Source organism: Hemibagrus wyckioides, linkage group LG18 (genome assembly GCF_019097595.1).
Source record: "Hemibagrus wyckioides isolate EC202008001 linkage group LG18, SWU_Hwy_1.0, whole genome shotgun sequence".
NCBI lineage: Eukaryota > Metazoa > Chordata > Actinopteri > Siluriformes > Bagridae > Hemibagrus > Hemibagrus wyckioides.
Window position 1 is genome coordinate 19,650,808 of NC_080727.1, and position 14,193 is coordinate 19,665,000.

The 14,193-nt window shown below is 41.2% G+C and overlaps 1 protein-coding gene across 2 annotated transcripts in view; it reads left to right on the forward strand.

Annotated features, from left to right (window-relative positions):
* The window catches only part of adamts2a (ADAM metallopeptidase with thrombospondin type 1 motif, 2a), a 62,368-nt gene that overhangs the window by 36,176 nt on the left and 11,999 nt on the right, over nucleotides 1-14,193 (forward strand). For both annotated transcript variants that reach the window (XM_058415038.1, XM_058415039.1), the window contains 10 exons: nucleotides 1,041-1,124; nucleotides 3,487-3,643; nucleotides 4,620-4,725; nucleotides 5,592-5,735; nucleotides 6,786-6,918; nucleotides 7,382-7,495; nucleotides 7,580-7,725; nucleotides 9,492-9,667; nucleotides 11,181-11,314; nucleotides 12,574-12,697. In XM_058415038.1, coding sequence (XP_058271021.1) covers nucleotides 1,041-1,124; nucleotides 3,487-3,643; nucleotides 4,620-4,725; nucleotides 5,592-5,735; nucleotides 6,786-6,918; nucleotides 7,382-7,495; nucleotides 7,580-7,725; nucleotides 9,492-9,667; nucleotides 11,181-11,314; nucleotides 12,574-12,697 — 1,318 coding nt within the window. The remainder of the gene's footprint in view (nucleotides 1-1,040; nucleotides 1,125-3,486; nucleotides 3,644-4,619; nucleotides 4,726-5,591; nucleotides 5,736-6,785; nucleotides 6,919-7,381; nucleotides 7,496-7,579; nucleotides 7,726-9,491; nucleotides 9,668-11,180; nucleotides 11,315-12,573; nucleotides 12,698-14,193) is intronic.

A 14,193-nucleotide genomic window follows, 5' to 3' on the forward strand; every position in this document is an offset into this window, starting at 1 on the left:
TGTGTGTGTGTGTGTGTGTGTGTGCGTGTGTGTGTGCAGATGCCGGACTGGAGAGCGCAGTAATGCATGGCTGTCCAATCCATAAAGAGTTCAGACCATCTCGACTTATCGTCAACGTTGCCAGGCAACTTTACATCTGATTAATGTGACAAACACGAGCAAGACTTTCTCCTTCCTTATTAGTCTCAGCCCCTAATCACCACAGTTACCACCGCTAATAGCGCTCTATTCCAGCTAATGAGACCTGACACTAATTATCGACCGTCTGGTTTTAGGCGAATTTCCAGCAAAAATACATCAAGCTATCATAACCGTCCTGGTTTGGCCCGATCACACGTGATCGTCCCAGTGAGCATCACCTGGATTTGCTTCTCTGAATCTCGCTGTATTATTCTTCTACTCTGATCTGTTTTCTTCTTCTGTCAATCTGTCTTTTTTTTCCCCTCCTCTCTGTTCGTTTTCCCCAGTTGCACTCAGATTCTTAAACAGCCTCTGGTTGGGTTGCCATCCATCTGTCAGTCTGTGTGTGTGTGTGTGTGTGTCATAGGGCTTCATTAGTTTTCTCACACTCACACACCCACACGCTGTGCGTTTTGGCATCGGTCCGGCGCCCTTTCTCAGGTTTCTTCCTGTGATGGGCTATGTAAATGAGGAATAAGACAGGGTCAGATGTGAGGAGGAGGAGGAGGGAAATGATATTTATTCCACACACACACTCACACACACATATACACGTGCTCACAGATGGCTGTCTCGAGACCCCCAGAGGGTTGCTGCTTGCTTGGCCTGTCTTGAAGGGATTCTAATTATATGTACATTTTTTAAACAGTTTATTTATTATTTTTTTAAAACATAAACCTTGTAATTACTGTCACTTCTAAGTCACTGGGTGTCTGCCCTGAGGTCAGCGTAAGGTTAAAAGCCTGTTAAAGTCACACTGTTGATCCACTGAACTGCTTCAGAAGCTTCAAAGCCACCTTCATTTACCTAAACATCTACTCGGAGGTTCGACTGTCATTATTTTCCCTCTCTGCTTTCAGGTGAACGAGATCTACCAGGACGCCACGCTCGGCGCTCATATCAACGTCGTGCTGGTGCGAATCGTGATGCTCTGCTCGGCTAAGGTAAGCCTGTAGTGAAAATACCCTCAGGTCTACATCACTATCACCTTTTACCTTCTCACCTTCAAAATGTTTTGTTGGCTTTTGCTGTAATTTAACCAGCCAGATTAAAATCCAGGAATTTATGGATGCTAGCAAGAAGGACACTTAGAGGGTTTGCTCAGTGGTTAAGAAATTGTGAGAATTGTGGGTGTGTGTGGAGTTTACATGTTCTCCTCATGCTTCAGGGGTTTCCTCCAAAGTTCTCCGGTTTCCTCCGCCAGTCCAAAAGCTCCCACTGTAGGCTGACTTACCTCTCTAACTTGTCCACAGTGTGTGAATAGGTGTGTGTGTGTGTGTGTGTGTGTGTGTGTGTGTGTGCGATTGTCCCCTGTGCTGGCACGGCACCTCGTCCAGGGTAAGGAAAATGAGTCCAGTATGATAGACACCAGGTTCCTTGTGGCCCTGTACAGAAAATGGATGTATGGATGTCCCTATGTGAGTAACAGTGGCTCTGGTGGTTGCCATCACAGTAGATTCCAAGAAAATTATGATAATTAATAAACATTTCCATCCATCCATTCTCTACACTGCTTATTCTACTGGGTCACTGAGAACCTGGAGCCAAACCCAGAAGCCTCAGGGCACAAGGTGGGGAATACCCTGGACAGGAAGCCAGTCTTTACCCAACATTTTAATATGGTGAATAGGAGAAAATGTATTATATGACTGTAGAATTTGCTGATTAGACAGATTTGAAAGCTCACCAGAGGTCATATAGTATTCTAATAGATCTGTAATAATAGCAAGTGTCAGTGGACTAATCATGGGGACTCTGACTTTGTACAAACTTAATCGAATCCCGGGTTCGAACAGGCAGGGGCCTTTCTGTATGGAGTTCTCCCCATGTTCTCCCCATGCCTGTGTGGGTTTACTCCGGGTATTCTGGTTTCCTCCCACAGTCCAAAAAACATGTACATTAGGAAGATTGGTAATTCTAAATTGCCCATAGGAGTGAGTGTGAGTGTGTGTGATTGTCTGTCCATATGTGTGGCCCTGTGATGGACCAGGGTGTACCCCTTCCTTTTGCCCAATGTGTGGTGTGGTGGGATAGGCTCCAGCAGATCCCTGTGACCCTAATTAGGAATAAAACAGGTATAGAGAATGGATGGTATTACATTAAGGCACTTTTGTAGAATAGCACCATCATTTTTTTTTTGGCTGATGTAATACACTAGGGTCGTGGGTACGATTCTCAGCTCAGGTGTGAGCTCGGGGTTTGATTATGCAGGACTTTGTTAATCCACTCTCAGATCATACTGACTGTATGAAACTAATCGTGTTAATCGCTTAATTCATCACGGGTTTTAATTATGCAAACCCAACAAGCTTTTTTTCTCTCAGTGTGTAACGATAGAGAGCCGTCATATCGAATCATATCACCCGTATCCTTCATTTGTACAGAAGAATACAGTAAACTGATGTACAGTGTGATTTATATCTGTGAGCTGAAGTATTTAAAGAGTGTGGTGTAGTGCCAGGTTAGGAATGTGAGGATGTTTCCACACCTATGGATCCGTTCGCCAGGTCCGAGTCAGAGCAAAACGAATACTTTAGGTTGGTTTGCTGTTTGGCTCACACTGTACATCAGTAAACAAACCCAAAAACAGCTTGGCTGAACGGTTTGTAGGGCTGAAGAACGTCCTCGCTAGAATACAACTTATTTATTTATTTATTGGTGAGAAGAACGGCGATGGGAAAAAACAGAACAAATCTTTGGCATGTGTGGCATGAACATTATAAACCACCTGGCATGACTGATTCCTTCCTTCCTTCCTTCCTTCCTTCCTTCCTTCCTACCTCCCTTCCTTTCATGCTTTTTCCCTTCCTTACTTCCTTCCTTCCTTGCTTTTTTGTTTCCTTTTTCCCCCTTCTTCCCTGTTCCTTCCTTCCTTCCTTCCTTCCTTCCTTCCTTCCTTCCTTCCTTCCTTTCTTTCTTTCTTTCTTTCTTTCTTTCTTTCTTTCTTTCTTTTTGTTTTTTCTGTTTCCTTCCTTCCTCCCTTCCTTTCATGCTTTTTCCCTTCCTTCCTTCCTTCCTTCCTTCCTTCCTCCCTTCCTTTCATGCTTTTTCCCTTCCTTCCTTCCTTCCTTCCTTCCTTCCTTCCTTCCTTCCTTCCTTCCTTCCTTTCTTTCTTTCTTTCTTTCTTTCTTTCTTTCTTTCTTTCTTTCTTTCTTTCTTTCTTTCTTCCTACAACAACAGCTGATATTGATCTCCTCTAAAACCACCTAGTTCCATTATTATCGATTGCATTATCATATTATCATGTTATAGATGATCGGCTGTTTGAGTGCAGCCGTGTTGATCATGTGTTATTACTGTTTTTAGTCCATGGGTCTGATCGAGCTGGGAAACCCGTCTCAGAGTCTGGAGAATGTGTGCCGCTGGGCTTTTCTGCAACAGAAAGAGGACGAGAACGATGCAGAGTATCACGATCATGCCATCTTCCTCACCAGACAAGAGTTTGGACCGACGGGCATGCAGGGTATCACTGACCGACACGACACACACCGAGACAAACACAGTGCAGCTGATGTGCATCACTCAGATTCACATTCAATTCAGTTCTAATTTAATTGTTCATTTACACAAGCACACAGAATACAACATACAGGGGAATGCTTTAGTCTACTGTAAATAGAATAGAAATAGAATTAGAATAGAATTGTGATAGAAATAGAATTTTGCTGTATATGTAGGAAAGGAAAAAAGTTATATTGGATCATCTGATGTGTTGTGTAATTTGTACAGTGTTAAAGTTTTCTTTCTTTCTTTCTTTCTTTCTTTCTTTCTTTCTTTCTTTCTTTCTTTCTTTCTTTCTTTCTTTCTTTCTTTCCTTCCCTCCTTCCTTCCTTCCTTGCTTTTTTGTTTCCTTCCTTCCTTTTTTTCTTTCTTTCTTTCTTTCTTTCTTTCTTTCTTTCTTTCTTTCTTTCTTTCTTTCCTTCCTTCCTTCCTTGCTTTTTTGTTTCCTTTCTTTCTTTCTTTCTTTCTTTCTTTCTTTCTTTCTTTCTTTCTTTCTTCTTCTTTCTCTTCTTTCTTTCCCTTCCTTCCTTGCTTTTTTGTTTCCTTCCTTTTTTGTTTTCTTTCTTTCTTTCTTTCTTTCCTTCCCTCCTTCCTTCCTTCCTTCCTTGCTTTTTTGTTTCCTTTCTTTCTTTCTTTCTTTCTTTCTTTCTTTCTTTCTTTCTTTCTTTCTTTCTTTCTTTCTTTCTTTCTTTCCTTCCCTCCTTCCTTCCTTCCTTGCTTTTTTGTTTCCTTTCTTTCTTTCTTTCTTTCTTTCTTTCTTTCTTTCTTTCTTTCTTTCTTTCTTTCTTTCTTTCCTTCCTTCCTTCCTTGCTTTTTTGTTTCCTTCCTTTTTTGTTTTCTTTCTTTCTTTCTTTCTTTCTTTCTTTCTTTCTTTCTTTCTTTCTTTCTTTCTTTCTTTCTTTCTTTCTTCTTACCTGGCTGTGTGTGTGTGTGTGTAGGTTATGCTCCAGTAACAGGCATGTGTCACCCAGTGAGGAGCTGCACTCTGAATCACGAGGACGGTTTCTCGTCTGCTTTTGTGGTGGCTCACGAGACAGGACACGTGTGAGAAACGCTAAATCCCAATCACACCCACATACAAAGCTGTTTTTTTTTCCCCCCTTTCTTTTTCTCTTTCATAAAGCTCTGGACATCAGGGATCATATTCAGAGGAAATCTTAAGGCTCAAAATAGCTCAACTTCATGCCACAGGCAGCCCTAATTTTGCCTTTTTTTCTGTTTAAGAATAATTTACAAATCATTTCAGCATTAATTTAATAGATGAATTTTTTCCCCCTCAAGTGGGAATTGAGGAATAATGAATTATGTTAAATATCCACCTGTGTGCATTCGAGCTGCAAAGTGTGGGGGTAAAAACGGACGACTACAAGTTGGTCTTTTGCTAACAACGAGCTAGTATATAATCAGCGTTATAGCGGCAACAACCAAATATATCTATATGCGGATTGATCTAAAGCATATACAGAATTTAAAGGTAAAGGTTGTTTACTGTCAATGCTGTGAGCAGCCATGTTGGTTTGCTGTCACATGCTGAACTCTGAGACCATCTTGAGTAGGTTCCTGAGGAAAAATTGGTGGGGACACAAGTAAAATGGGAAAAGGTAACAAGAGCTGTTTTCTAATCTTTGGGGTGTCAATGCTTCTGTCCGGATGTATAACTGAAGAGACCTTTTTTCATGAGAAAGGAAGCAGTTTCTCTACTTGAATGGAATGGAAACTCTGAATCGATACGTGTAATGTATATTCTAATCATGCTTTCTAATTCTTTAGAAGGGTGCCAATACTTCTGGGCTTAACCGGGTTAGGTCGAGGGAAAGCATGTTAGATTGAATTAACTGTTTGAATGTGTACAGACTAAGTGTATATTTGCGTGTGTGTGTGTGTGCGTGTGTGTGTTACGGAACGGTCAGATTAGGGATGGAACATGACGGACAGGGTAACGAGTGCGGAGACGAGGTTCCGATGGGAAGCATCATGGCCCCGCTGGTGCAGGCGGCTTTCCACCGCTTCCACTGGTCCCGCTGCAGCCAGCAAGAGCTCCGCAAATACCTGAAGTGAGACTCCACACCACACACTCCAGCAGTTTACTGCACACAGAACTCAGAGGATAATACGTAGGTGTCCGGCATTAAGCCGTTAACTTGGGCTTCGAGGTGGCCGTCAAGTTTAAGGAAGCTGGAGAGCAGATTGTGGGTTTGTGGACCTGGAGGCGGAATCAGAACATGGCAGTAAAAGAGAGTTATGGAGATTTACAGGAAGAAATAATAGAGAAAAAGGAAATAAAGGAAATTGTGAGTAGCAGAACTTCAAGAAGATTGCATGTACTTCGTATGGACTTACACCAATACTGATAGCGGTCTCTGGCGCATTACAAATATGCGTTTAATACTGGATATGTGTTCAGTACTAAATACGCATTTAATGCTGAATATGTGCTTAATACTGTAAATGTGTTTAATACTGAATTTGCTTTCAGTACTGAATATACACCGATCAGGCCTAACATTATGACCACCTGTCAAATATTGTGTTGGTCCACCTTTTGCTTCCAAAACAGCCCTGACCCGTCCTGCACTGTGTATTCTGGTCCCTTTCTATCAGAACCAGCATTAACTTCTTCAGCAATCTGAGCAACAGTAACTCGTCTGTTGGATCGGATCACACGGGCCAGCCTTCGTGCATCCATGACCCTGTCGCTAGTTCACCACTGGACCACTGCAGACCAGGAACACCCCACAAGAGCTGCAGTTTTGGAGATGCTCTGATCCAGTGGTCTAGTCATCACAATTTGGTCCAAATCCTTACGCTTGCCCATTTTTCCTGCTACACATCAACTTCAAGGACAAAATGTTCACTTGGTGCCGAATATATCCCACCCACTAACAGGTGCCATGATGAGGAGATCATCAGTCTTATTCACTTCACCTGTCAGTGGTCATATGTCGGTGTATATTTAATACTGAATATGGGTTCAGTACTGAATGTGTGTTTAATACTGAATACGCCTGAACAGTAGGTGAATAACTGAATAATAAGCCTGGAATGATTCAATGGTCATTTATTTATTTATTTAAAAGCTCAAACTGACACCGTGTTTCCTGCAGCACCTACGACTGTCTGCGTGATGACCCGTTCGATCACGAGTGGCCGTCTCTGCCTCAGCTTCCCGGTCTGCATTACTCCATGAACGAGCAATGTCGCTTTGACTTCGGCATGGGTTACATGATGTGCACAGCGGTGAGTGAGACACATCACGCTGACACCCACAGACTAGGGCCAGACTGACACTTCTGTTCTTCCCACCTAGTATCTTTTGGGCTAAAGTGAATCTTGCCTATGAGAGTGTTCAACAAATTCTACTACAATTCTGAAACATGAAAAGATTTATAGCATGAGGCCACTTCTAAAGGAAACCAGTCTCTGTTTTTACTGACAGCTGATATTAACCCACGCCCTAGGAAGCCACGCCCCCTTCCTCCAGTCTCACATTAGTATTATTCTGATCATTGCTTTTGTCTCACTTGCTTATTTAATATAAATATATGTAACATTTATTAGGTAAGAAAAATGCATTTTTCAGACAATGCATTGTTCCTATACGCGTTCCGTCTACAAGATCAGGTTGTGTGTTATTCTGTCCTTTTCGCGTTCTCGTCTTGCGAGCTGCATGTGTGAATGCGAGCGTGACTGTTTCTTTTAGTACAGCACCTACGACCCATGCAAGCAGCTGTGGTGCAGCCATCCTGAGAACCCTTTCTTCTGCAAGACCAAGAAAGGTCCTCCCATTGATGGCACCAAGTGCGCTGCAGGAAAGGTACGGAGATTAGACACGTAGCAATAACCACAGGTTATATATAAACACGTGCAATTATTCTCGTCGTTTTATTTTTCCTTGCAGAACTGCTTCAAGGGTCATTGTATCAAGCTGACCTCAGACATCCTCAGACAAGACGGACACTGGGGGCAATGGACCGAGTTTGGCTCCTGCTCACGTACCTGTGGAGGAGGCGTCTGTTTCCGCACGCGCCAGTGCGACAACCCTATGTTAGTATCCGCTTTCAAACGGGAACTTTGGATAGGGCAGGGCTGTTGGATTGAGAGATCGAGAAACAAATATGGGTTTAAATTGATCTTCTCACTAGTTGATCATTCTGTTGATCCATTGTGTCTGAAGATTTCATATCAAGGAGGTGATGGTCTTGTTGTGGAGATTCCAAACACATCGTAAAGAGGTGGCTGTCACTTATCTCGGATCTCGGTCGGCTCCCGTCCGGCGTAATTAGACTAAACGTTTGCTCACAAATATATACATGCTTGTGGAGCCAAACAAACTGAAGATTCTTTCAGTATGGCACCTCATTAGTGGAACGCTGGATTTTTCCAAGCTCCTGTAGAACTCTGGAAGTGGGAGCAGCTGGTGGCATGCTGAGCTGTGTCTGTGGCATCGCTGCTCTCGTCACACCAAATTGGATAAAAACATAAGATCAAATACATGTGCCGTGCCTCAGACTCGGTCGACTAATTTCTCGCATCTTTTCCAGGCATGTTATATTTCGACGGATTTCACGAAGCGCTCCTTTATAAAGTCTTCTGCGAATGATTTTCCATTCTGGTCGACAAGTTCAGCTTGTCCTTGGAGCTTTTCTCTTCTTTTTTTTTATTTCATGCACCAATTTTTTTTTATTTTTTCTGCTTGACAAGCTAGCTTCCAGCTTTTTCACGTTCCTCTCTGTTTCAGCACCGGTGCATGACATTTCATTTCATATTGTCTATTAATATTATATTCCTTCATTACAGTAGCCGATTCCTGACAAATTAAACTGCCACAGAAATCTTCAGTTTGTGGACACGGCTGAAATCTTCTTTCGCTTTCTGTTTTTTAGTTGACATTGCGGGTGAATCTTGGTGATATCGATGTACAGCGTTTTTAACGTGTGCAAATTAACAGTGTTACATTTTTGGGAGCCTGTACATCCCTTCGGATGGGTCCTGGACGAATTTGGATTGGCTATCTGTGTATTTAAAAAGAAATAAAAGTTTACTGGTCGGCCAGAAAAGTTTCTTCGGGACGTAAAAGAGTAAAAAATATCCAAGTATTTAAGTAAAAATTAGCGGAAGCTGGATATCGATGAACAGCCGTTCAACTACATGCTATTATTAAAAGTAGCTGCATGCTGTATTTATCCAGTCACGGTGTTGATAGTGCAAATATGCAGATTAATATTAATAAATATGCGAATGTAATAAACGTGCTAATGAAGACAGGGTTTAGGAATGGACAGTGTGAAGCGTCAGATTATAAAGAGCCGGGATTATTTGTTAATCCAGAGTAAAAGAATGAGCAGTGTGAAACTTCAAGCAACATAACCTAGGATTCCCTTTACCTTGGGTTTACTAGGACCCAGAGGGGATCCATTTCCGGTGTAAAAAGCTGTTTATCACTTCATCTACCTTTTCGTTTTTCTGTTATAGAAAAAATAAAGAATTTCATTTTATTTTATTGTCAGTTGCATACTGAAGCTCGGTAGTGTATAATGTCCATATAGTCATCCTTTACTAAATGACCATAGCCTCTAAATTTAGACCTAATTTCATAAAGCATGGCTTAAATGAATAAATTAAATGTTAATAAATTAAAGGGTGAGTTTATCTCAGAAAAATTGTTATTACACTTGCTAAATGTATGTCAGATGTTACTGACTTAAAATCTTAAAATGGCTTGAGGCTTGATGTTTTCTTTCGATGTCGCATCTTATATGACTCTCTTTGCTTGTTCTCTCTCTCTCTCTCTCTCCCTCTCTCTCTCTCAGCCCGGCCAATGGTGGGCGCACATGCTATGGAAACAACTACGAGTTCCAGCTGTGTAACACCGAGGAGTGTACCAAGGATCTTGCCGATTTCCGGGAGGAGCAGTGCAAGATGTGGGATCCACACCTCGAGCACCATGGGACCAAACACCAGTGGCTGCCGTATGAGCATCCTGACCGTGAGACATCCATGACATCGCATATCGCGTAACATGTTGACGTTGTTGGGAGGGAATAAAGTGCCTGTTGCATATTTGGACTCTGGCCACTTTAATAGGAACACCTGCACCGCTGCAGCTATGATTCAGTCGGCCAATCGCGTCGCAGAAACTCAGAAACAGATGAAGACAGGTGAAGAGCTTCAGTTCCATGATTCATGATCATGTGAAATAAGCAACCATCGTAAGCGTAACACGGTTGTTGGTGGTTTGAGTAGTTTTTCAGACACTGCCGATTTCCCTTTCTAGGTTGTAGTGTTTATAATAAGATGGTGAGAAAAACAAAAAAACATCCACTTCAAGGCAGTTCTGTGGTTAGAAACGCCTTGAGAAGAATAGCCAGAGAGCTGAAAGGAAATTGAAGCAAAGAAGTAACTCAAACTAAAACTCTTTGCACCTGTGGTGAGCAGAAAAGCCCAAAACGAGTGTAGAATATCAGGTTCCACTCCTTTCAACCAGGAGATACAGCAGATAAAGTTTGGGCAAAATGTTGCCTAGATTTTTCCCCGTCTTCATCTGTCCTGTGCTGAATCTTCAATCTTTACTTTATTGTTCTCTTCGCATGGACATGGACTTGTTTAATATATGACTCCTGCTTTCCTGCTGTGCCTCATATACCATAAACGTTTTCTTGTTAATTACATTATTAATTGTTTTGACATCTTCTAGAGAAGATGATCTTAGCATGTTTAGAGTTTGTCAGATAACACAGAGAGAGAGAGAGAGAGAGAGAGAGAGAGAGACTACAAGCTCGATACATTCTTTAAAGCTTGGGTTCTGGTCCTTCGGGAAGTCTGGAGATTTTTATACTGAGCTGACATCAATACTGTCTTACATAACGGGCAAATCCAAGGCAACAGAAGTTCAGAGGCGAAAAGGAAGAAGGAAACTGTATGTCTGTCTGTCTGTGTGTCTGAACAAAGGCTCTCTTTTGATGCGGTAAAAGTGACACTGCTTAGAATTTTTTGAGTATTCATGCTCGGCCACTTCAAGTATAGGTTACACTAACTGATTTAGTTATTATTGTTTTTATTAATTCAGTTTGAAGGCCGGTTACAGGATTGGATTGGAATTTCTGTGCGCGTTGATGGGAATGCAAGACTCTAGGCTCTAACTTTGGGAACGGAAAGAGTAAACGTTAAATGGAAGGCTAGAGCGTTTCTTCTTCTTTTTTTTTTTCTTTAAGGCAAATGGAAATGCTATTAGGGAACAATGACATCTCCACCATGTTTTTCCAACAGGACGAGACTGCTTGTGCGTTAGATGGAATTTCGGTAGCCGGTGGTGGTCATCTGCACCATTTCATGTCCACAGAAATGCTGGTGCTCATGAGGAACCTGTGATCAGGCTCATTTCGGGTGTTCCCTTTAACACTAAGCTCCTCAGTTTCTAGCTTAGTGTTTTCTGACCTCATATTTCTACACTCCATCATGTCTAAACACACTTTCCTGTCCTTCTATGGTCTTTCTGGTAGCTGAGGAACGATGCAACCTTTACTGCCAATCTAAAGAAACAGGAGATGTGGTACCCATGAAGAGGATGGTACACGATGGCACACGCTGCTCTTATAAGGATCCCTACAGCGTGTGTGTGAGAGGAGAGTGCGAGGTAAGCCACACACACACACACACACACACAGACCGCAGACACTCATTCCATCACTGGAATGCATCCCCTCCAGTGCTATCAAGTGAAGAATGTCAGAACTAATAGAATAAACCTCAGCTGGCTATCCTTGGCTCCTCCCTGCTTCTCTTTTAGCTTCATATTTCAAGTGTATGAGTAATTTGGCAAAGGTTGAAGGGGTGAGCATTAATGCTAGCTGGGTCAAAAGTATGCACTTAAATGCTTTAATGATTTTGGGGTGGGGGGTTGTTTCTTTCTTTCTGTTGATCACGAATACAGACAAACTACCTATAAACAAAAAAAAAAACAAAGCGCTTCTTAATCCAAATCTAGAAAATCACAAAACACATGGAGGATAATTTTATTTATTTATATATATATATAAATATATACATTGAACCTCATGACAAAGCTGATGTTACAGGAAACTATTCCACACCTTCTGACCAATCAGATTCAACCACGCTCTGGTATATATATATATATATATATATATATATATATATATATATATATATATATATATATATATATATATACCAGAGCGTGGTTGAATCTGATTGGTCAGAAGGTGTGGAATAGTTTCCTGTAACATCAGCTTTGTCATGAGGTTCAATGGTATCATTAAAACCACCAGGTGGGATAGATTAGGCCACAAGTGAGGATCTAAATGACTTAGGATGGCTGAGTCAGAGGATGATACTTCAATTTCTTCAGCCGGTGTAGGTGGATTTCTATGGTACGCAACATCCTTTAGTGTCCCCCACAGATAGAAATCGAGGGGTGTTAAGTCCGGGGAACGTGGAGGGAAATCAGCAGCACCTCTATGTCCTATTCAAGATGGAGATCTATGGCAGAATGTCATCGAGGTGGTAGTTAGGTGGTGCACCTTCATTAGTCTCACTGAACAAATAATACAGTGATGCGCAGCGAGCCTGAGAAACAGCCCGCTTGGATGTCCTTTGCTTCTAGAACAATGATGAAATATCCTGAAAATTTTAAGGCTGAATGCAGCAGCAACCCAGGAAGATGAAAGTCGGCTTAGAAAATAATTTAAGTTGAAGGGAATTCATTTGAAATGGGGGGAAAAAGATGATTAGGGAACGCCGGGTCTAGCCTATGGAGTAGTAAGTTAGTTTCTCTTTATCATGCAGAGACATTCATGAAGCAAAGAGAAATTTGTCTTTCTGGTCTAGATATGGTCTATGTACCGGGAATTTTTTTGTATTTTTTTTGTCCAGAAAGTGGGCTGTGACAACGTGATCGCTTCCGAGCAGGAGGAAGATGAGTGTGGCGTGTGTGGAGGGAACAACTCCACCTGCAAGATCGTTAAAGGCAACTTCACCCGGAGCACCAGGAAGCCAGGTGAGCGTCCTGAATTTAGCTGAAGGCTTTTCTCTCAGGTGTGGGAATGTGAAGCGTGAATACGTGAATTTAGAGTTTTGAACTCTTGAAATATTTCCCCTGGGTCCTAGTAACCACCGGTTAAACCGAATCCTGGGTTTTCTTGTTTGAGGTTTCACACTGCTCATACTTAACCCGGGTTTATCAGTGAATCCTGGTTCTTCTTAACCCGATGTTTTATACTGGACAACACTAGAGTTAAACTAGTACTCGGATATTTGCCGTGTCAACAACTGAGACTGGATAAATACATAAATAACGGCAGGTCGTCTTGACTTTCACTGCTTTTTAGGCTTAAGTTTATTGTGCGTACTGATGTCCAGCTAATTTTTCATTGTATTTCACTTTCATGACTGACTCTATCTACTGAGCTGTTATTGTTCAGTGTTGCTACGTCCTGTTTATCACCTGAAGTGAGGCACGGAGGCGCTTATCTAGCTGTAACATTTTAACATATTGTGTCACATCGTACGTACAGTATTCGGTGCCACAATATGGATTTAACGCTGTAAAAAGCCCAGCGGATCCTGATTCAGAGCAGGGTTTCAACGAAAGCCGTGCTTCATAGCCCCACTTCTAAATTTACTTTCCTGGCATTTGGCAAATGTCCTTATCCAGAGCAACTTATAAGTTATCTTATTTTATACAACTATGGGTTAAGGGCCTTGCTCAAGGGCCCAGCAGTGTCAGCTTGGTGGAGTTGAGGTTCATACTCACAGCCTTCTGATCAGTAATCCAACACCTTAACCATTCAGCTACCCCGGGGTTAAAAGCAAGGATTAGAACGGCAACAATCCAGGGTTAAGTGCAGTGTGAAAAGCTTTTGATGTGTGTGTGTGTGTGTGTGCGTGTGCGTCTGTGTGTGTGGTACAAATTAGTGTAAAATATGAAATTGTATTTAAATTCCGTTATCTAATATAACACAGTTCTTTGCATCTCCAAGTTCTACAAATACCATGTAGGTTCATACAGCTACTGTACCTGTATACCTTTAAAGCTCCTTTTGTTGTAATTGGTATAGAAGTGGACACTGGATCTAAGGCTGGTTTTCCAGAATCGTGAAAATCTAATCCGAGCCAAATTTAAAAAAAAAATTAAAGTTAAATAAAATATAAAATGTTATATATTATGAATATAATTGTAATTATTTATTTTATTTTTTTATTTGTTTTTATTTATTATTTATTTTATTTATTTATTTATTCTAAATTAATATTTTTATTATTATTCAAATTTAATTAGTCTTAAAATATAATTCTTATATTATTATATAATTATTATTAAATTATTACAGTAATTATTCTCATTTTTATTATTTAACTTTTAAAGGTGTAGCAGCATTCAAGTTGTAATTCCAGCTCTGTCTGGAAAACAACTCCTAGTCTTCCTACCGTATGCCCATTTCTGGTACAACAAAAACATTCTTGAATGTTTTGTAGACCTGTTCCCTTCATAAG